Raw genomic sequence first — 22,550 nt, forward strand, 5'->3', positions numbered from 1 at the left:
TCCCAGCTGATACAATAAGATGATACAGAATGAACTCTTCACAATAGTGCAACTTGGCATCATCTGTGCATTCACTCTAGTGCCTCGTTTCTCAACCCTCGCACCCTTCACACTTAGGGCTTGGTAGTTCTTTGTGGACTACCCCTGTGGACTACCCCTGGACTGTCCCATGGACTTTGGGATAGCAAACAGAATCTGACTCACTAGATGCCAGTAGCACCCCTCCCCTCAGTGGTGACAACCAAAAACGTCCCCAGACATTGCCGAATGTCCCCTGGGAGGAAGGGGGAGATAAAAACTGCCCACTCCCTCCCCCGTTGAGAACTGCTATTCTAGAAGTTGCCAAAATGTGTTCAGAACTCACAAGATTCAGTAAATGGCATTACTGAAAACCCATCTACGAATCTTTTAAAAACCTGAGCTATAGTTTTCTCCTTCCCACCTTAAAATGAAGGTATCTACATTCTATAGGGCTACCTCCTGGGAACGCCATAGGCACGACCCACGTTAGTGGCAGAATGAACATACTCTGCAGAGGGATATCAGGATCATAAGCTAATGATCTTTTTGGACTTCTCTGTAAAACAGAGAACAGTCATCCAGGAAATCACTTGCTGGTCTGGAGAGGATGAGAGAGTGGCAGAAAGTGGCAACAAGGGGATCTGATTTTCATCCATCCAACTCAGCCACTCGAGAAGTATTTATGGAGGGTCTGCTATAAAAGGCAGGTGCTGTGCCAGGTGCCGGGGCCACCTCAGGACGCAAAACAGGCATAGCCACCTTCCTCATGGGCTTTACTGCACTCACCAGGCTGCCCTCCTGCCCCTGGCAGACATCACTAATTGATCACAGAGCTGTCCCATTGAGCCTTCCACTCCTCAAATCCATGTGTCTGGAGTCCTCTACTGAATGATTAGAACAGACACAAGGGAGGACAAACCCATTTGCCCTTCAGTTTCAGGAACTCAATAAATGGTAGCTGTTACTATCAGCTGTTATCTGATCCAATCTCCTCTGACATAAATAAGGAAACTGAGGCCCCTTTCCTGTACCTCAGTAAAGTTCCTTTTCATGGGTTCCTGCATTTGTGTGTGTATATGCATGCTTGCCTCAAGAACAAGTAAATAAAAAGTGTTTTTAGCAGGAGACAGAGGGACAAGTCATCCACCCCATGCCCAGTCTGCACAGGAAGAAGCCACGTGAAGAATTTAGAAGAGCTTTCTCCTTTGATTATTTTAAAACTGCGAAGGCTAATGTTAGGTCCAGCCTCAGCCACACATTTGCAGTTCCCTTCACCGCTGTGGCGCCACCCAAGAACGGCTCTGCTTTAAGAGGTGCTTCTCCTCCCTCCCTTCCATCCATCCATCCTTCCTTCTTCCCTTACTTCCATCCTTTCTCCCTCTCTCCCTCTTTCCAGCTCTGGCTCTGCTCTTTTCCAATCAGAAAATTGCTGAAGCAATGACTTACACCCTCCAGAAAAAGGAAGTGCGTGGGAGGGTGTGCATGGGCAGAGTTTAGAGAGCTACGGCCTGAAAATCAGAGTAATCCAGGTTTTATTCTCTTTGGAAGGCCTGGAGAGATCTTCCCAACTGACCTCCCCAGCTTCTAAAACCATCCAAAAGTCCCTGTGCTACAATGGCTAGAGTTGGTTTCCCAGCTTGGTCACTTCTGGTCCTGCCCCAGCCGCTCCTTAGAGGTTTCGTAAGTCAATGTTTCCCAGGTGCCTACTCGCCTATGTATTTCCTGTCCAGTCACAGTGGGAGGGCCTGCAGCTGGACTGCACTGTTCATCCATCCATCCATCCATCCAGTCAACATACATTGATTGAGCATCTACGGATTCAAGCCACTAGCCACGTGTTAAAGCAAGAGTCTAGACCTTAAAAGAGTGAGATCTGGCTCTGTGATATATAAGCTGTGTAGCTTGGGCAAGTTGCCCATGCTCTGTGCCTCACTTTTCCCTTCTGTAAAATCAGATTGAGAATAGTACCAGGGTTTGGGTGAGCAAATGCATGTATCAGGCCTGGTACAGGGCCTGCCATACAAGGTACTGTGTTATTTCCAGTCCCTGGTGTGCTGGTATAGTGGACCCCACCTGTTACCTCTTCAGCATCCACGTCTCCATTCTTCTTTCCTAACAGAATTCTAAGGTTTTTTTTAGCTATCTACATTAATCTAAGTCAATAGTTCTCAAAGTATGGGCTCCGGACCAGCAGCATCGGCATCATCTGGGAACTTGTCAGAAATGCTTTCATTGCAATGCCAGCTCATGTATGTCCTGTGCCTATGATGTGCCTGGCATGGTACAAAGCCATTCATGCCTAGGATCTCAACCCTCAAATGTAGAATCTGTTATTTTTTTCTTTAGACATATGAAGAAATTGATCCTCAGAGAGGTCAATTCACTTGCCCAAGGTCACACAGCCAGGAGTGGCAGGGTCGCAAGTGAACCCAGATCCACCTGATTCCAGAGCCCAAGCATGTAACCACTACACCACCCTGCCTCCCAAGAAGCTGCAGACTGAAAAGAAGAGTCCAGGAAAAATAACAATAAAGCAGTCAGCAGGTGCAATCACTCAGAATGCACTACCGGAGTGGCAGCTATTCCTGAGCAGGGCCCTTAACCAAGTAAAGCTTCTAGATCTACAAAGCTCTTTTCTCCCATCAGGCCCAAGTTTATAGTTTGGAGAACTGTAACTTCACATGCTGAAGGAATCAAAGCACCCAAGTGCAGCCTAGCAAAACCAGAGCAGTGTAAAACACAAAGGGGACCATGCAGTAACAAGTGAATCAAACAGTACGAGCTCAATGCAATGCCAGACCTGTGAGTTCCCTTCTTCCTTGTTTGCAAATCCATTTCATGTCATATCTGAGGCTGGGCTTCCCCCAAAGCAGACCCTGACACAAGAATTCTAGTACAAACAGTTTATTTAGGTGGTGATCCCAGGAGGAGTGGGGAAAGCAGACAATTCAAGGTAACTTCATGAGCAAGTTCCCACGGATCCCGGAGCTCAGTGCTGCTGGGATTAGGAGATGATTCATTTAGGGCAAGAAAGTTGACAACTTTATCTACCAGCCCTTGACTTTCCCCAGCCTTGTGTAAGGGGATAGTGGGTGCCAAGGGGACCTGGGTGGGCACCAGTGGCATCTTCTGCATTCTGAAATGTACATGCTTGGGCCTCACTAGGCATGTGTGTTTTCGAGAGTCCATGGCCTCAGAGCCAATGTCTTCTCATTGCATTTTGACAGAGCTCATCGGGCCTCCCAAATGCTAAGCAGCACTGTTTTGCTGCTTGTCAACGCCACCATGGAGATAACCCAGAGGACATGCACTTAGGAGAGGTCGCCTTACTGTTTTCCTGCCGTACTGGTCTGAGATGTTTCCCCAGAGCGTAGAGCTGGACATCATGCCAACAAAGACTACCTGTGGATGGAAAGACAGGGTCTGTTAGTGACACGGAGCATCGCAGAGAAGAGGAACAATGACTTGAACCTGTGATATCACGTCCTGGTCTGAGTGATGAGCCAACACTGGCTGAGATCCTGTTAAGGTACAAACACTGTTTGGGTGCTTTGTGTTACTATTTAAGCCCCACAACAATCTTGTGGGGTGGGTAATATCATTATTCCTGTTTTACAGATGAGGAAACTGAGACTCAGAGAGGGGACATCCCTTGGCCAGGGTCACACAGGTGTAAGCAGCACTACCTGAGCTGGGATTGGGCAGTATAGGCACAGAACTAGCATCTGAATAATTTCTCACCTACCAAAGAAATGTCTCACCCTGTTGCTAAGAAAATTTCAAAGGTAGAGCTTGGAGAGTGAGAAAAACAGAAGACAGAAGGTTGGGATCCCTGGCTCAGCGGTTTAGCGCCTGCTATTGGCCCAGGGCCTGATCCTGGAGTCCTGGGATCGAGTCCGGCATCAGGCTCCCTGCATGGAGCCTGCTTCTCCCTCTGCCTGTGTCTCTGCCTCTCTCTCTCTCTGTCTCTCATGAATAAATAAAATCTTAAAAAAAAAAAGAATTGTAAGCTATTTGTAAGCAGAAGCACTCATGGAGAGCTCTTGGTGTGCCCCACAAAGTCACTGTTACATTGTTAATTTTTGAACAGAGCTGATGCAGTTTAAATTATTATACCCATTTTATAGCTGGGAAGCCTGAGGCTCAGAGAGCTAAAAAACCTGCTCCATATCCCAGGAACAGAGGGTAGAGCCAGATCTTAAACCCAGGAAGGCTGACTGGAGCCTTCATACCTGTGCCTATCCTTGTCCTCTCCGAGTATGGGACAGCACACTGAATGCTTTGTACTCACATCTTACCCAAAGTTCATGGTGGCCCTTCGAGGTGGGTGCCATTATCATCCCCATTTTGCAAATAAGGCAACTGAGGCTCAAAGAGGTGAAGGCACTGCCCCAAAACCACAGGCATGTCCTTGGGCAGTGGGCTGCAAATGGAGGCTACACAGAGCCAGGTGCTCCAAGCAGACGTGGCTAATTTTAAAAGAATTAATTTCCAGGTCCTCAACTTCCATACAGACTCTTTCCTGAGAACAAGCTATGGCTCTTGTCTGTTTCCTGCCCCACCTTTTTCAACCACCCCCTCCCACTTCTCATTACCCCACCCTCCATCTCTGCAGTGCATCTCACAGGGCAATGCTTCGAGGCTAAACCTTTCAGAACACCTCAAAAAGGACACCAATGACAAGATACAAATCCTTTTGCGACTCATCTAGCTTCCAATTCCTTTTTATTATTTTTAACCAAATTGAAAGAGAACCTAATGAAGCCATCAGTAAATCAGATCACTGAAAATAATCTTTCATAAGCAGTTGCTGTATGCTCTTTAGCATATATGTTACAAACTCATTCAGTCCCCCCTCAGTTTTGATACGTAAATAAGGTAAAAATGAAAAATAGGAAGGGAATTGCTGCTAAACCCCATCTTACTTTAGTAGAAAGTAATCATCCAAGAATACATGATGTAATTGAGAGACACTCCATACCACTCATTAAGAGGTATGTTCCTGATAAAAATTCACTTGTGTTCAACAGCTATTTATCAAAATTCATTTTTTCTTGTTTTGGTCTATTGCACATAACTAAAAACTATCATGATAACTCAGTGCAGGAGAAAAATGTCAACACTTAAGAGCCTTATGAGCTCAGAAAATTAAAAACAATAATTTAAAATTTATATATTTTGGCCTGGGAAATTCTGACAGGTGACAAATGACATGCTTTCGAGCAGAGTAAAACATTGCTAGGAGAAAACATGGAGAAATGGGGACACCTGGGTAGCTCAGTGGTTGAGCGTCTGCCTTTGGCTCAGGGCCTGATGCCAGGGTCCTGGAATTGAGTCCCACATTAGGCTCCCCACAGGGAACCTGCTTTTCCTCTGCCTGTGTCTCTGCCCCTCTCTGTGTCTCCCATGAATAAATAAATAATATCTTTTAAAAAAAAGATTTTATTTTTATTTATTTATTCATGAGAGACACAGAGAGAGGCAGAGACACAGGCAGAGGGAGAAGCAGGCTCCATGCAGGGAGCTCCATGTGGGACTCCATCCTAGGTCTCCAGGATCACGCCCTGGGCTGAAGGCGGTACTAAACCGCTGAGCCACCCAGGATGCCCGAATAAATAAAATCTTAAAAAAAAAAAAAAATGAAGACATGGAATGAAAATAACAGTCCCAGAAGAACACAAAATAATGCAAAATTTCCAAGTATTTCTGATGACCTTATTCATGTTATTTTAAAACAGAGGAAATGGGTATCAGACATGTATTTCAATTCCATTGGACATATTTCAAAAAGTGGATATGAAATTTTACTTAATTTTTTAAATATTTCAATACACCAGAAGTCATAGAATCTGCAACCTACAATTTAAAAACAGTTAATGTTGGGGTGCCTGGCTGGCTCAGTCGGAGGAGCATGCAACTCTTTATTTTAAGGGTCGTGAGTTTGAGCCCCAACTTAGGTGTAAAGATTACTTAAATAAATAAAACTTTAAAAAATTTAATGTCAAAAAAGTTAAAGAAAATAAAATAAAGATATTTAATGTCAACTTAAAACCCTTTGAGGGTCGTGGGGTCTGCATAGTTTTTAGAAAATTCTTTTCTAGATAACCTACAGCAAAAATGTTTGAAAATTGGGATTCCTGGGTGGCTCAGTAGTTGAGCCTGAGCCTTTGGCTCAGGTCATGATCCCAGGGTCCTGGGATGGAGTCCCACATCCGGCTCCCCACTGGGAGTCTGCTTCTCCCTCTGCCTGTGTCTCTGCCATTCTCTCTGTGTCTCTCATGAATAAATAAATAAAATCTAAAAAAAAAAAAATGTTTGAAGATTGCTGTGTAGGGATGAAGCGTTGCCTTAATTATGTGCTAAGGGATATCCTTGCACCAAGGAAGAATTAAGCATTCCCCACAAACAACACAATTCTGCCACATTTCCTCTCCCGAAGGAGAGATCTAGGCCCTGCAGAGCACTGGTCTATACCACACTAATTACGGTAACTTGCACCGTATTTCTTATGACAATAATGTAGTCCCCATTATCCTCTTTATGTATGTTATGCAAGTAAAGCAACTCCTGCGGCGCTCTAAATTTTCCGCAGAAACTTGGCCATGAAACTTTGAAACTTCACAACTTCGCCAAGCCCATGAGTCCAAATTTTCTACCATAAGGAAGTAGTCCAGGGCTATGTCCAGGGTTGGGAGTTGAGACTCTGAGTCTTACAGACCTGGATTTCAGCTCTGCCTCTTACAGGCTGTGTGAGCTTGGGAAGTCATCACACCTCTCTGAGCCTTAGTTTCCATATCTGTGGAAATGGGAGTGAGAAGAGCACCTCTTTCACAAGGTTAAGAAGGTTAAAAAGATAATGTATGCCAAACCCGCAGCACAGTGTTTGGGACACAGTAAGGGCTCAGTAAATGGTGATGGTTACAGCTGAGAAAGGCTCCTCAGTGCAAAAACACGGCCCTCTTGGGTATGCTTCAGGGGGTATCAGTGAGAATCAGAAATCCGAGAGAGAAGTATCAGTTACTCAACCCCTACCATACACTAGGCACTATGTGTATTTTGCTGCTCATTTGCAGGGAAACAGGCATTATCACCCCCATTCTGGAAGAGATGTAGAAGAGCTGTAAAGCGCCTCATTCAAGGTCACACATCTAAGTGACTAAACCACTAAAGGCTCGTGTATGTGTCTCTACAACTCCTCCCATGGGGCTGCACAAGTTTACTTCTAATATCAGACCAGGCCTGGTTGCTGAAGGTGCTCAAGCCATTCCAGAACAGTTACAGCATTCTGGGAGGTTCTCCTGCTTAGCAATTACTGTACCTGCCGGTAGCTAGGCTGTGTGACCTTTCGTGAGTGATTTAACCTTCCTGTGCCTCATTTTCCTCAGCTAATAATAGTATCTACCTCCTAGGGTTGTGAGAATTAAAGAGCACAATATATATTAAGCATAGATTGCATGTAATCTCTGTAAAGCCCTTTGCACAGTGAGAACTCAAATATTAGCTTTTGTACCATCATTATTACTCTCTTATCCAGCCTGGCCATTCCCCTCCCTTTTAGAGGGTTGCTGCTGAACTCCCCTAAGAAATACTCCGGATTCTCCCTCACTCTCCTTCAAGTGTTAATTCAGGGAGCTGTGCTCCCTACCATTTATTGAACATCTACTATGTGTCAGGCACTGTGTTGTTTCAATCCCCAGATCACCCTTGTGAAAGAGGAATTGGTATCTCCTTTTTGCTGTCAAGTGAGGCTTATGAGGTTTACGTCCAGGTGGGTTCCAACTACCCGGTAATTGAGTAGAATGTCTGGGACTCCAAGTCATTGGCCCCCTGGGTGCGGCAGTGCTGGCTGCAAACCTGCCGGGATATGTGAGGTACACGGCGGGGTAAAGGAAGCTGGGGTCACGTTGTTTCTAACCAGGGCTTAATTCTTTGCTGCTGAGCCCTGGGCAGCAGCAAGAGAGGGAGACACCCCCACACAATGCCCTAGGGGTGTCCTGAATGCGATAGAAGAGAGCTGCGGGGCTGCCTACCGAGGTCAGCAATGCAACCTGCCAGCTGGGGAGTCGCCACTCGCAGTGCAGCTGTGGAGCAAGGATGCTCAGAATCATCATCTCCATGGCATCGGCCATCTGCAGGGAGGAAGGGAACATCGTGAGGCCAGGATGCGCCCAGGGCTGGGGGTGGCTGCACCCCAGTCCGTGACCCCTGAGCATGCAGAGCCCTCCTCCTCCACTGGCTGCTGTGCGCCCTACCACACATCAAAACACACCCGGAGGTCCGGTAGCTCAGACGGTAGGTACCATGCAGGAACTGACGAAGAGGCATCTAACATTCTGTGTGTTTCTGTGTTTAAAAAAATAGGGGTGCTCCTCAAATGAAGTGGGGAAGCATTATATTTCCAAAACCTGAGAAAAACTTTTTACTGGAGGTAGAGAGACAATGATCTTTTCTCTTTAGCTCAATTACAGACTAGTTTATCTTTGGTGCATAGGTCATTGTTCATGTAGAACTGTCAGTATATTTAACAAGTACGAGCTTTTAATATATTAACACATACTAGAAAACCCTGGTAATTACACATCATGGTACCTTCTTGAGAGTAGACAGAAACGAGAGTCCAGAAGCAGACCTCCTTGGCCGTGGAAATGCGATAGATAAAAGATGGCTTTTTAAATTGGGGGGGGGGGACAGTGATGCGGGGAATTTGGAGATCCATTTGAAAAAATAGGTTAGCTCACCATCTTGCAACATTCACCAAAAATCAGTTTCAGTTGCATTAAAGGTCTAGATGTGTTCTTTGCTGGAGGTAGGTTAGATTTATAACAAGGGGTCATGAACCTCTTAAAGCAGAAGGCACATTTTCGTTTGTGCATGTTTATCTAGGGTGAGCTCCACAGAAGACATCATAATCTTATGGCAGCCCTGAGCCCCCAAAGGGTTGAGAACCACTTAATTAGCTAGAAACTTCCCATCTACCTTGAGGGCAATGACCAACCACACCCAAACTCCGGCTAAGGCCAGATCTTCATGATCACCAGCATCACTCAACATAAACTTTTGGTGATTCAGGCAAAGGCTCCATGTGGAGAGAATTATGTCCTTCCTCACAGCCCCTGCCCTGGAACCCAGCTGAATAGCATGAAGGTTTCCTGGAGACTGAATGTAAGGTCACCGCTCCCAGAAATACTTGCCCAAGCCAAGCCTGTGAGAACAGACAGCTTCCACTGAAATTTTCCAAACCCAATGGCTTCCACCGCATCTTCCACCATGAAAGTATCTGGAAAGGAGAAAGGGAGACGGGCGGAAGGAATGAGTGCATCCTGCAATTATCCTCATGTGGGAGTGCGGGGTGGGGGAAGGCGTTTCAGTCAAACTTAGTAAAGGCAGCGCACCACTCCTAGCAATGTTATCCTAGAAAAACATTCCAGCTACAAAGTCCACTGCAACACTGTTCGTAAAAGGGAAAACTGGAAAACCCAGCATGTCTCTCAACAAGGGTTGGTTAGATAAATTACTATACATATCATAATTATATATAAATTTTTATGTATCCACATTATAAAATATGACCTGCCTGTTAAAAAGAATGTGCAGATATAGAAAGATGCACACAACATATTGCTAATTAATTTTTTAAAACAAAGCAAAATGGGCTGCATATTTTACTACGCTTTTCTTCTCGGAGATGTACATGCCTGTGTGTACGTGTATGCATATGGATGCATGTACGTGTCAATGCATGGAATGCATACGCATACCTAACTTGAATTGTGGTTTCATTTCTGTTGTCTTTGGAGAGAGCAAGAGAGAAATCCTATGAGATTTTAGCTGTCTTCAACAATGCATCGCTTCCATAGTTGGGAAAGCAAGAAAGACTTTTTAAAAGCAAAGTGCCGCTGCACTCCGATGGAGCCGTCCACATTATATTGTGAAGTCAAAAATTTAGCTGGGGAGAGGTATGCATCATTAAGAGGGGCCTTTGTGATAGAAACGTACGTGTGCGCCATGCAGGGGAAGAAAGACAAAGGTTCAAAAACCGTTAACAGAATCATCTTTGAGGATAGCATTCACTTTCTAACTTTTCCAAACAAATATGTTATTTGTGCGCTCAGAAAAAGTAGGAGGTAATTGATATGCTAGTAAGTATTTTCGAAAAATATAATGACTAAACATAATCTACTAGGCTGGTCTATGTCCTGCAACAGCACTGCTGCAAAAACTGGTGAAGTCTGAATAAAGTCTGGGGTTTAGTAAGTAAATAGGATGACACAGTGTTGGTTTCTTAGTTTTAGCAAATGCACCATGACCGGGTAAGATGTTAGCGTCGGGGGAAGCTGCATGAAGGGTATGTGGGAGCTCTCAGAACTATGTTTGCAGCTTTTCTGTAATCCTAAAATGGTTTCCAAAAAAGTTAATTAAAAAAATAAAAATACTAAAGGGAGCGTGCTGGGTGGCCCTTCTGTGGGCTGCCTCTGAGGATCTCATCAGCTCCCCACTGGGAGATGTCATCTTTTTAGAATTTCAATCATGGATCTCTTACATCAATCATGATTTTCTCCAGAAGTGTGAGCCGGTGTTTATCACATCAGCAGGGGCTGGTTTCCTCCAGCAAAAAATACAGAGAAAGCAGAGTGAGTCCTACAGAGTCCTCAATAATAAGAATAATAATACGTAGAGTAATGGTGTGTGTCTGATTGCTCACTGTGGGCCAGGCACTGCAGAAAGACATTGATGTACACTACCCCACTTAGTCCTGCTCAACTATTAGTTCAGACCCAGTCCCAGATCCATTTTGCAGAAGAGGACATGGACTTGCCCAGTGTCACACAGCTGCCACACTGTAGCTCTGGGAGCTGAGCCCAGATCAGCTGGGAGTGGACACTGCTCCCAACCACTACCTGCCCCCTCCTGGTCATTGCCTCCTTAGATCTCCCAACCCAACTAGGCTTTGGGTTTAAGACATTAACCCTCTCTCATGCTGGGAATCTGGGGCCTTGCAGGAATGCATGGAATGCTTTCAACCATCAGCATCATGTGTGAGGGGAGACGAGGTCCCATGGTACCACCTCAGGTGTCTTGTTTGACCAGTTCTACTCAGAGGAGCACAAGGTCATGGGTTGGAATATGGGCTTTGAGGCCACATTGCCTGGCTGTAGATCCAACTTTGCTAATTTTTAGCTGTGTGACCCTGGGCAAGATACTTAGTCTTTCTGTGCTTCAGTTTTCTCTTCTACAAAATGGGGAAGATGAGTATAATAGTTCCAGTTGGAACTGGTGTGAAGATTAAATGGGTAATATGTGTAAAGTGCTTAGCAGAGTGCCTGGCCCAGAGTAAATCCTCAGGCAGTGTCAGCTGATCCTGTCACTATGGTCATCACCCTCATCACCAACACCATCATCATCACCACCATCATCATTACACTATCATTACCACCACCACCACCACCATGGTCGTCATCACTATCCTCCTCCTCCTCACCTTCATAATCATCATCACCATCACCACCACCATCATCACCATCACCACCAACACCATCATTGTTGCTGCTGTCCTCAGCTGGGTGTTATGCAATGAAGCTGACTGGCAGGGATTGTGATGTAACCTTATCTGCTGGAGGAAGCCATGTAGGCCCAGCCCACACTTCCAGTGTCACCTCTGGGCCCTCCAGGCCCTCCTACCTGCCCCTTCACTAGATGCCTCTGAGAGCACGATCTGGGGAGGTAACACTGGCACCTCAGGGCCCCTGACTGTGGTCCAGGCTGATGTCCCAACTGCAGAGCCCTCTCACCGTCAGTGGGATTGGCAAACTCCTTGGGCACAGCTGCCCCATCGTCCAGCTCGACAGCCTCTAGGCCCGCGCGGACCCCTTCAATCTGGACCTCATGCTCTCCCGAAGCCGTGTCATCCTCTGACCTTGCACTCTCGCCCGTGCGACGGAATTTCACCACCCTAGAGGACAGAGCAAATCTGGTCATGATAGCTAGAACTTCCCTTCGATGGCCTTGCTGCACAGCCCTTGTGCCCAAGACAGGTGAAAGGCTTTTTCTTGTGGTCCAGAGAATTGAATAGATGTGGGGGGAGGGGTTGGCATTTCTATTGAGTTGGACTGATGGGGATATGACAGCTTCAAGAGTTACATATCAGGGCTGCCACATACATTCGTACAGGTTGGGCACTGCACGACTCCAGGGGGACCCTACTTACAGGTTAAGCTATGTGAAAGAGGTTATCTGTGTTCTAGATGTAAATACTGTTTGGAATCACATGTGTTTCAGAATTTAGATTTGTCCCTCTGTATCTAACAGACGTAACAACTTGGTCACCTAGGGGTTACATTATGCCCACAAAAGCCTGCCCAGACTACTTTTTAACTTAAAGTGGATGACCGGGGATCCCTGGGTGGCGCAGCGGTTTGGCGCCTGCCTTTGGCCCAGGGCGTGATCCTGGAGACCCGGGATCGAATCCCACGTCGGGCTCCCGGTGCATGGAGCCTGCTTCTCCCTCTGCCTGTGTCTCTGCCTCTCTCTCTCTCTCTCTGTGACTGTCATAAAAAAAAAAAAAAAAAAAAAAAAAAAAAAAAAAAAAAAAGTGGATGACCAAGCTTTTAAATTGGGAGAATTAGTGTAAAAAGCCAGGTATCTCATGTCTCTTCAAAACATAGAGTATCTGGGGCACCTGGCTGGCTCAGTTGGTAGAGAGAGCATGTGACTCTTGATCTCAGCTGTAGGTTTGAGCCCTACATTGGGTGGAGGGATTACTTTTTTTTAAGATTTTATTTATTTATTCATGAGAGGCACAGAGAAAGAGAGATGGGCAGAGACATAGGCACAGGGAGAAGCAGGCTCTATGCAGGGAGCCCAACGTGGGACTCGATCCTGGGTCTCCAGGATCAGGCCCTGGGCTGAAGGTGGCACTAAACCACTGAGCCACCCAGGTTGCCTGAGGGATTACCTTTTGAAAAAAGAGTAGAGTATTTGGTCATCTGGGGCCCATGTTCCCATAAGGGAGCTGTGTGGCTAGATCTGGGTAGTGTGCTCCCTGTAGACAGGACACACCAAACTTGATGGCAATTTCCTCCTCTCCCAATTACCTCCAGCCCTGAGGGTCCTTTGCCACTTATCCTCATGTGTTCTGTGTTCCTCGTACATGGCACTTACCCACTTTGTCTGGCCCTGTAGGCCTTTGAGTTTGAGACCCATGGACTCCACTTTGCAATACATTCCCTCAAATTATGCTCTTGTTACTCTGGAAAAGCCTTGATTTTTCTGAGCAGCAATCACGTCATCTGGGGTTCAGCAGCAAAATTACCTGTGTCCTTCCAACTCCTCCGTTCCCAAATACAAAACTCCTGTCTGCCAGCCCCGTGGTGGGTTTTGGGGTCATAGCAGAGATAGGATAGAGGTGTCCCTCTTGTCACAAGAGTGATATTGAGTGAGTAATGCCTGTTCCCATCAAGGCTTTGAAAAAAGAACTCTGGGATATCACAGACATGAATGGCTAGAGGGTAAATTTGGGCAATGTTTTAACAAGGTAAAACAGGAGAAATAGGCAAGTAAAATATACTGCTATAATTATTATTAATTTATTTATTAACTTGCATTATTCCATGTGTTTCACCAAGCAATAACTGGTACTCTGACATAGAAAGGGTAAAGCTTCAAATTGCAGAAGCATGGGGAACGTGTCCTGCTTGTGAAGTTGGAGAAAAGAAAAAAAACCAGATGAAATCACAGTAATTTTGCAAATACCTGAACCCCCATTCGCTGACAAGGCTGGGCCCAGAAAGCTTGAGTGGTCAAGCTCGCCTTGGACTAGAACTGTAGGGCTGAGCACAGAGCACGGGGTTTGCAGGCCATTCTGGTCTGACAGAAAAGCCTGGAGCTAACTCTCCATCCTGTCTTAGCACCACCACCACAGTCCAGCAGCATCGAGCTTATGTTCTGTGCCCCGTGCTACCTGTTGTTTACCGGCATTCGATCTGCACAACTGCTGAGGTTGGGGGGTGATCACCTCTTTCTAGAAAAGAAAACGGAGGTCCTAGAAGTCACGTGACTCACCCACAGCCACACAGCTAAAGAGACACAAAGCCTGATGCCTGTCAGATCAGAAACCTTATATTCCCAGCCAAAGACAGGATGCTATAGCTCCAAACCCTTCTATTTCTCTCTACCCACTCTAATTTTTATTCCATAAAAACATTTTATTTTGAGATATTTAAAGCATTTATAATTATATAGAATCTGCCATCCAGCTTAAGGACCAAACACTTCTATTAGGTTGAACCATGTAAAATTGCCAATATTCAACCATAATTCAGTCGAAGCTACCATGACTCCTTTCTGCTTTCCTTCTTTCACATCCTGATGGGTAATGCTCTTCTTTGATCAGAAATCTTTACATACATCATTATTTGATCTAATCCTCACAGAAACCTGAGTGGTGGTGACTATTGTCACCCCCACTGGCTAAGATATATCTATAGTCACTCTGAGCCTCACTTTACCTCCTCTCTAAATGGGATAATTGTGTAATAAATTGGATTCCTGGGCAGCCCCGGTGGCGGCAGCAGTTTAGCGCCGCATGCAGTCCAGGGCATGATCCTGGAGACCCTGGATCGAGTCCCACATCGGGCTCTCTGCGTGGTGCCTGCTTCTGTCTCTGCCTCTCTCTCTCTGCGTCTCTATGAATAAATAAATAAAATCTTAAAAAAAATAAATTGGATTCCTTAGAAGCAGAGCTGTATAGTGGGATTCTTTTTTTTTCCCAATGGTGGTAAAATATACATAAAATAAAATTTGCCATTTCAACCATTTGTAAGTGTCAATTCTGTGGCTTTTAAGCATGTTCACACGGTTGCACAACCATCACCGTCATCCAAATCCAGAATTCTTTATCTTCCCAATCTGAAACTCTACCTGTGAAACACTGACTCCCCATTCCCCTCTCCCTCCAACCCCCACTAACCACTTCTGTCTCTCAGTTCGACTACTCTAGTTACCTCATGTAAGTAGAATCATACAGTATTTGTGCTTTTGTGACTGGCTCATTTCACTTTGAATAACAGCCTCAAGACTCATTCATGTTGCAGCACGTGTCAGAATGTCCTTCCTTTTTGAGGCTAAATACTATTCCATTGTATGGATATACCACAATTTTTAATCCATTCATACATCAGTGGACACCTGGGTTATTTCTGCCTCTTGGCTATTGTGAATAATGCTGCTTATGAACACGGGTGTGCAAATATCTGTTTGAGTCCCTGCTTTCAATTCTTTTGGTTCTATACACAGAAGTGGAATTGCTGGATCATATGATAATTCTATGTTTAATTTTTTGAGGAGCCTGCATATTGTTTTCCAGGGCATCTATACCAGTTTACATTCCCATGATCAATGAAGGGAACAGTTCCAATGTTTCTATATCCTGCCAATAATACTGTGTTTCATTTTTTGAGTAAAGGCCATTCTAATGGGTGTGAAATAGTATCTCATTGTGGTTTTGATGTGAATTTCCCTAAAACTAAGCATCTTTTAATGTGTTTATTGGCCATTTGTATATCTTCTTTGAAATAAATGTTTGTTCAAGTCTTTTATCCATTTTTCAATCAGATTGTTTGGGGTTTTTGTTGTTGGTATATTCTGGATATCAATCCCTTATCCAAGATGTAATTTGCAAATATTTTCTCCCATTCCACAGGCTGCCTTTTCACCCTGTTGACTATGTCCTTTGATGCATACAAGCTTTTATTTTATTATTTTTTTAAGATTTTATTTATTTATTCATGAGAGACACAGATTGAGAGAGAGAGAGAGACAGAGACACAGGCAGAGGAAGAAGCAGGCTCCCTGCGGGGAGCCTGATGTGGGACTCCATCCCGGGTCTCCAGGATCACGCCCTGGACCAAAGGTGGGCACTAAACTGCTAAGCCACCCAGGGATTCCCTGCATACAAGTTTTTAATTGTGATATAGTCTTGCCAAATCCAATGCCATGAGTTCTTTTTCGTTATATTTTCTTCTAAGAGATTTTTGTAGGATTAAGTCTTTGATCCATTTGAGTTGATTTTTGTGTATGGTGTAAGGCGAGGGTCCAGCTTCATTATTTTGCATGTGGAAATTCAGTTTTCCCAGCATTATTTGTTGAAAAGACTGTCCTTCAACTCCCATTGAATGGTCTTGGCACACTTGTCAAAAATCACTTGGCTGGGGCAGCCCCGGTGGCCCAGCGGTTTGGCACTGCCTTCGGCCCAGGGTGTGATTCTGGGGACCCAGAATCGAGTCCCATGTTGGGTTCCCTGCGTGAAGCCTGCTTCTCCCTCTGCCTGTGTCTCTCTCTCTCTCTCTCTCTCTCTCTCTCTGTCTCTCATGAATAAATAAATAAAATCTTAAAAAAAAATCACTTGGCTGTATATCTGAGGGTTTATATCTGAGCTCTCTATTCTATTCCATGGTCTATATGTCTTTCCTTAGGCCAGTACCACTGTAGTTTTGTAGTCAGGATTGAAATCAGGAAGTATGAGGCCTCCAATTTTGTTCTTATTTTGATTTTATTGCATTGGCTATTCTGGGTCTCTTGAGATTTCATTTTTTTTCTCTTGAGATTTCAAATGAATTTTATGATAAATTCTATTTCTGCAAACAATGAGTTGGGGATTCTTGTGCAATTATTTGTTAAGGAAGTACTTGCATTGTGAAGTGAGGGTGGCAGGACAAGGCAGGGGGACAAGCTGAACAGGGATGTGGTTTCTGCTGGAATCTGATCCGATGGGGAGCTCTGGAATGTGAATTATGCCATTTAGATCGTCCCACCCAGAATCCTGGGGGCGCTGGGCTCACATAGGTTATTGGCACGTCACCCCAGTGGTGAAGGGCATAACCTCCCAGGTGTCTCCAGGTGAGGCAGCTCCTCTCAAACCAGGGCAATCTTCTAGAGCAGACTGCAGCTGTGAGCTGTAAGCAGACAATCCTGGGGCACCTGGGAGATGCACCAGTCTGGTAAAGGGGATCTGCAACAGGAACCAATGGTATTTGCTACAAATAAGCCCCTCCAGAGTTATTATGCAGACAAATTTAAAGCACTGTACAAACATTGAATTCCCCTCCCTCAAACTTCTTAGAAAATAGTTCTCAAACCGTATAGCTATTTTTATTGAGTGCTTGTTATATGCTAAGAGCTATGCTATAAGCCTTTCACATTTTCTCCCATTACCCTGACAATTAACCTATGAATTAGGTACTACTGTTGTCTCCATTTTACACATGAGGAAATATGCTCAGGGAGGTAAAGGCATTCATCCAAGGTCACACAGCTTGAGGGAGTTGAGGACCAACCTGGTTGGCTTTTGTATTTGAGCCTGAGGTCCTAATCACTAGGCATCAGTTTCTCTCCCCAGAATTCACATGTATCTGGGGAATGAATGTGAGGCCTGAACTGAACTGGCCTATGTGGGAAAGACTTGCCAGACAGTGGGAAATGGTGTGTTTTGGAGCAGGAATCAAAAGGCACAGCTTCATTCTACACTGGCTGACAACTCTGCAGGTCATCACACTGGTGCAAGGGTTTTGATCTGGATGGAGCCTTAGAACCCCAACAAGGCTGGTCACAACACTAAAGGCTGGGCCCCACTCCCAGAGGGTCCGATTTAGTAGGTCTTAGCTAGGAACTGAGATCTTGCATTTCTGACACGTTCCCAGGTGGTGCTGTTGTTGCTGATCTGGGGACTGATTTAGTGCATTGGAGCCAGATGAATGATTCTGCTGTATGCCTGCCCCATGCCAATCATGAAACAGTCAGGCTGAGGAATGGAGCCTCTATTCTGTTAGCTGAGGTGGGTGCCTGCTGCTCGTCTGCCTTATCTGAGAGGCCCAGAACCCCTGTGATACAAGGGCTCAGGCAAATGTCCCTGCCATCTGGAGCTGGAGTCTCCCTTGGAGCTGGGAGGCAGATGTCACCTAAGAGCAAAGGCCAGGAGACAGACTGTCTTAGGCCCAGAAATCTGGATAGAAGGTGGGGTCTGGGCCTTCACTTAAGCAGTACTTGCCAGCAAGAGCAGTTTTATTCTGAGTATGTATTATTGGGAGTAGCTTTAGGGGGCATGCTGATTGAGATTGTGGGAGTGTTCCCAAGCCAGTGGTGTGCCTATAAACTGAATTTCAACTAAAACCCCCAAACCATAAGGGTGTATAGCATGACAATATGTGACCAATTTCAACCTGTCAGTGTTTAAATAACAGGGTCCCCAAATTTCTGAACACTATCAATCTGCTCTTAGAACTAATATGAATAGTCTGTAGCACACCACTGTATAAAAGTCCTCAAACCACTGACACCTGCTATAACACGGATGGGTGAAGTATTATGCTGAGTGAAAGAAGCCAGACACAAAAGGTCACATGTTGCAGGATTCCATTGAGGTGAAGTTATCCAGAATAGGCAAATGCACAGAGACAGGAAGCAGATTAGTGTTTGCCAGGGACTGGGGAGGAGGGGAAATGTGGAATGACTCTCTAATGGTACAGGGTTTCCTTCTGGGGTGATGAAAATTCTCTGGAACCAGATAGAGGTAATGGTTATGCACTATTGTGAATGTATGCCCATGTTCACTGCAGCGTTATTCATGATAGCCCCAAAGGTGGGAGCAACGCAAGTGTTTATCAGTTGATGAATGGATGGATAATGAAAATGTGGTCCATTCACAAAATGGAATACTATTCAGTCCTATACAGGAAGAAATGTCAATGCATGCTACAACGTGGATAAGCCTTGAAAATGTCATGCTAAGTGAAATATGCCTGTCACAAAACAACAAATATTATATGATTCCACTTTTGAGATACTTGGAGTAGTCAGTATCATAGAGACAAAGCAGAGTAGCAATGCTCAGTGGCTGGGGGAGGAGCAATGGGGGGTTAGTGTTTAATGGGTTTAGAGTTTCTGTTTGAGAAGATGAAACAGTCCTGGAGATGGATGGTGGTGCTGGTTGAGCAACAGGGTGAACATATTTAATGCCACAGAACTATACACCTATGAATGATTACAATGATAAATTTTGTTATGTGTGTTTCACCATCCAAAAAAAGATCCTCGGGGATCCCTAGGTGGCGCAGCGCTTTAGCGCCTGCCTTTGGCCCAGGGCACGATCCTGGAGACCAGGGATCGAATCCCACGTCGGGCTCCCGGTGCATGGAGCCTGCTTCTCCCTCTGCCTCTGTGTGTGTGTGTGTGTGTGTGTGTGTGTGTGTGTGTGTGACTATCATAAATAAATAAAAATTAAAAAAAAAAGATCCTCAACCCTTAATACTGCCACAGATGTTACTGGAATCCATTTGTTCATTTATTCAACAAATATTTATTGAGCACCTGCCTTGTAGCACGTCCAAAGGTACTTGTTGGGATTTCCAAGGGATTTCCTACAGACTTAGGCTCCTTCCTGTGGAGCTCATAGTCTGCTGGGGAGGGGAGCAGGCATTTAAAAAGGTGCGTAGGGGCGTGCCTGGGTGGCTTAGTGGGTTAAGTGTCTGCCTTCAGCTCAGGTCATGATCCCAGGGTCCTGGGATCAAGCCCTGTGTCGGGCTCTCTGTTGAGCAGGGAGCCTGCTTCTCCCTCTCCCTTTGCCTGCTGCTCCCCCTGCTTGTGCGCTCTCTCTCTGTCAAATAAATAAATAAAATCTTAAAAAAATAAATAAAAAGATGTGTACGTGTGTGTGTATCACTACATAGCTATCTTGCACATTGTAAGAAATGCTACAAATAACAAACACCATGGAAGGCTAGCTGGGTGTGTGTGTGACGTTTCAACTCTGCAGCCCCCTGAGTAAGGGGTGGTATTAAATGGGAAGGAATTGCAAACAGGTGGGACTCCTTGTCCCCCAAGAAGTAACCTCCCAATCAGAAGCATAAACAGCCCCCAAGATACTTGTAGGAGATGGAAATATAAAGAAGTATCAGATGAGTGAAGGTAATGGACATTTCCATGCATTATCACCTCATTTTCAGGGATAAAGGGAAGGTCGATGGATCACCCTTGACTCTGAGGGTAATATCACGGAAGGAAATGACTTTGTGGCCTGATAATCTTCCCTGAATCCTGCTTGTATCACACTCTCTTCTCAAGGACTGTCCAGAGCTCCACACCTCTTTTTGTGGCAAATAGTGACCACTGCAACTTGGAGGAAGGTAATCTGTGACAGCTTTCAAAATTTTAAGCACTCTGTGCTCCCACTCAGAATCGTGCTGCTGGCGATTCAATGCAGGGACAGACACGAGCAGGTGATGATTTACTGTACGAACAACTGCTGATAAGGATTGTTAGCTTACCATGCCAGGTGCCAGGTTTGTGCTCTGCATTGATTACCGTACGTAATCTCGCAGATTAGTGTTTGCTAATGGGGTGTCGTTAACCCCATTTTACAGATGAGGATAGTCAAGCACAGAGGGGCTAGGAGCTTACCTAAGGTCAGATAGTAGGTGTCTAAGCTGGACTTTGGCAAAGCCATCTGATTTCAGAGTCCCCACTCTCAGCCACTCTGCTATAGTCTCTTCTGGTGCTGGCAAGCTTTTGCAGCAAAACCAGAAACAATCATCATGAGGGGAATAATTACACAGATTATGGCACATCCACTTAGGAAAATGTTTTAAAAAGTTGTTGATCAGTATCACAATATCACAACAGTCCAGGTGTCCACCAATGGATGAATGGATAAACAAAGTGTGGTGTGTATATACAATGAAATATGAAGCAGCCTTGAAAAAAGAGGAAATTCTCACACATGCCGCAATGTGGATGAACTTTGAAGATACCCTGCTAAATGAAATAAGTCTGACATGAAAGAGTTCACCTATATGAGGAAGCCTAAAATAGTCAAATTCACAGGAACAGAAAATAGAATAGCAGTTGCCAGGGGCTCAGGAGAAAGGGAGTCAGTTTATCTTTTTATTTTATCATTTTTTTAGATTTTATTTATTTATTCATGAGAGACACAGAGACAGACGCAGAGACATAGGCAGAGGGAGAAGCAGGCTCCCCATGGAGAGCCTGATGCAGGACTTGATCCCAGAACCCCGGGATCACGACCTGAACTCAACCTTTGAGCTTTGAGCCACCAGGTGCCCTAGGAGTTAGTGTTTAATGGGGACAGATTTTCGGCTGGAGAAGATGAAAAGTTCTGGAGATGGATGGTGGTGGTGGTTGTACAATAATGTGAATGTACTTAAGGCTGCTAATGGTATGCTTACAATTGTCGAAATGGCAATTTTTATTTTATGTATATTTTATCACAATAAACACACACACACACAAGTTAATCTGTAAGAGCCAACAGGAAAAGACTGGGGCTTATTATTTTATTTTTTAGAGAGAGAGAGAGTGCAAGTAGGGTGGGAGGAGAGGCCAAAGGAGAGGGAGAAAGAGAACCTTAGCAGGCTCCACACCCAGCTCAGAGCCCAGCTCAGGGCTCGATCTCATGACCCTGAGATCATGAACTTACCTGAAATCAATAGTCAGACATTTAACCAACTGAGCCACCCGGGTGTCCTGGGGTTTATTATTAAATACACTAGAATATGGCCTTGTAATCTAGGTCCTTTGTTACTAAGATTTAAATGTGATCTTGAACCAGGGGCCCCAGTATCCCCTACAAGCTTGTTGGAAATTCAGAGTCCCAGGCCCTAACCCAGACCTACTGAGTCAGCATCTGCATTTTAACCAGGTCCCCAGATAATTTGTGTGCGTGTTCAAGTCTGAGAAGTCCTGCTGCATTTATATTTCCACAGTTCTAGGTATTCTAGAAGGATCCCTAATAAATCAAAGACTGGTTGCTTCTGGGGGAAGAACTGCGTGGAAGGGGGACTTTTTGCATGGGAAGGGCATTTTTTTTTTCTTGGACCTTTCTGTAATATTGACAATTTTTAACCTGCACATCTATTACTTTAATAATACATATAAATAATAATAGCAACTATTTACAGAACTCTTATTGATCATGTGGCATCTGGTAAGCCTGTTGCAGATGCTTTCATCTGTGGAATGGGAATGACAATGGGCTTGCAGGACCACCGAGAAGGTTAATGGGAAAATCAGGAAAAAATGAATGCTAGCTTCCCTCAACCCGCTCCATTCAAGTCACCTTTCTGCCTGAGCTTGGAGTACACTGACTTTGTGAAATGTGACTCTGAGAAAGTGGCTTACCTCCCTGCAGTTGTAAACCAGGATCTGTTCAAACTCCTTCTCTGGCACACCACTAGAAGCCAGGGCACCTTTATTTAGGAAAACTTGTTTTAAGACAGACATACAGAGAGACCTTTGACACTAAATGATACTCAGAAAGCCAGGCTACATCTTGAATCAGTCAGGTTCCTAAAAGTATTTATCAACCATCGGAGCCAAGATATCCCAAGCTGGGGGGTGGAAAAATGTGATATGAAAGATAAAATCGCAGTGACATACGTTAAGTGTGTGAGGGCTTTGAAACAGGTTGGCTCACAATTTCTTGGCATTTGTTGTGTATATACAGCATGTAATTTACCAAAATA

The 22,550-nt window shown here is 44.9% G+C and overlaps 1 protein-coding gene across 1 annotated transcript in view; it reads right to left on the bottom strand.

The window, feature by feature from the left end:
- Window positions 1-22,550, bottom strand: part of LOC121475689 (SV2 related protein) — a 71,085-nt gene that overhangs the window by 40,064 nt on the left and 8,471 nt on the right. The window contains exons 2-5 of the mRNA XM_041729210.1: window positions 11,811-11,971; window positions 9,213-9,298; window positions 8,052-8,150; window positions 3,352-3,423 (exon numbers count right to left, since the gene is read on the bottom strand). Coding sequence (XP_041585144.1) covers window positions 3,352-3,423; window positions 8,052-8,150; window positions 9,213-9,298; window positions 11,811-11,971 — 418 coding nt within the window. The remainder of the gene's footprint in view (window positions 1-3,351; window positions 3,424-8,051; window positions 8,151-9,212; window positions 9,299-11,810; window positions 11,972-22,550) is intronic.

Source organism: Vulpes lagopus, chromosome 14 (assembly GCF_018345385.1).
Source record: "Vulpes lagopus strain Blue_001 chromosome 14, ASM1834538v1, whole genome shotgun sequence".
NCBI lineage: Eukaryota > Metazoa > Chordata > Mammalia > Carnivora > Canidae > Vulpes > Vulpes lagopus.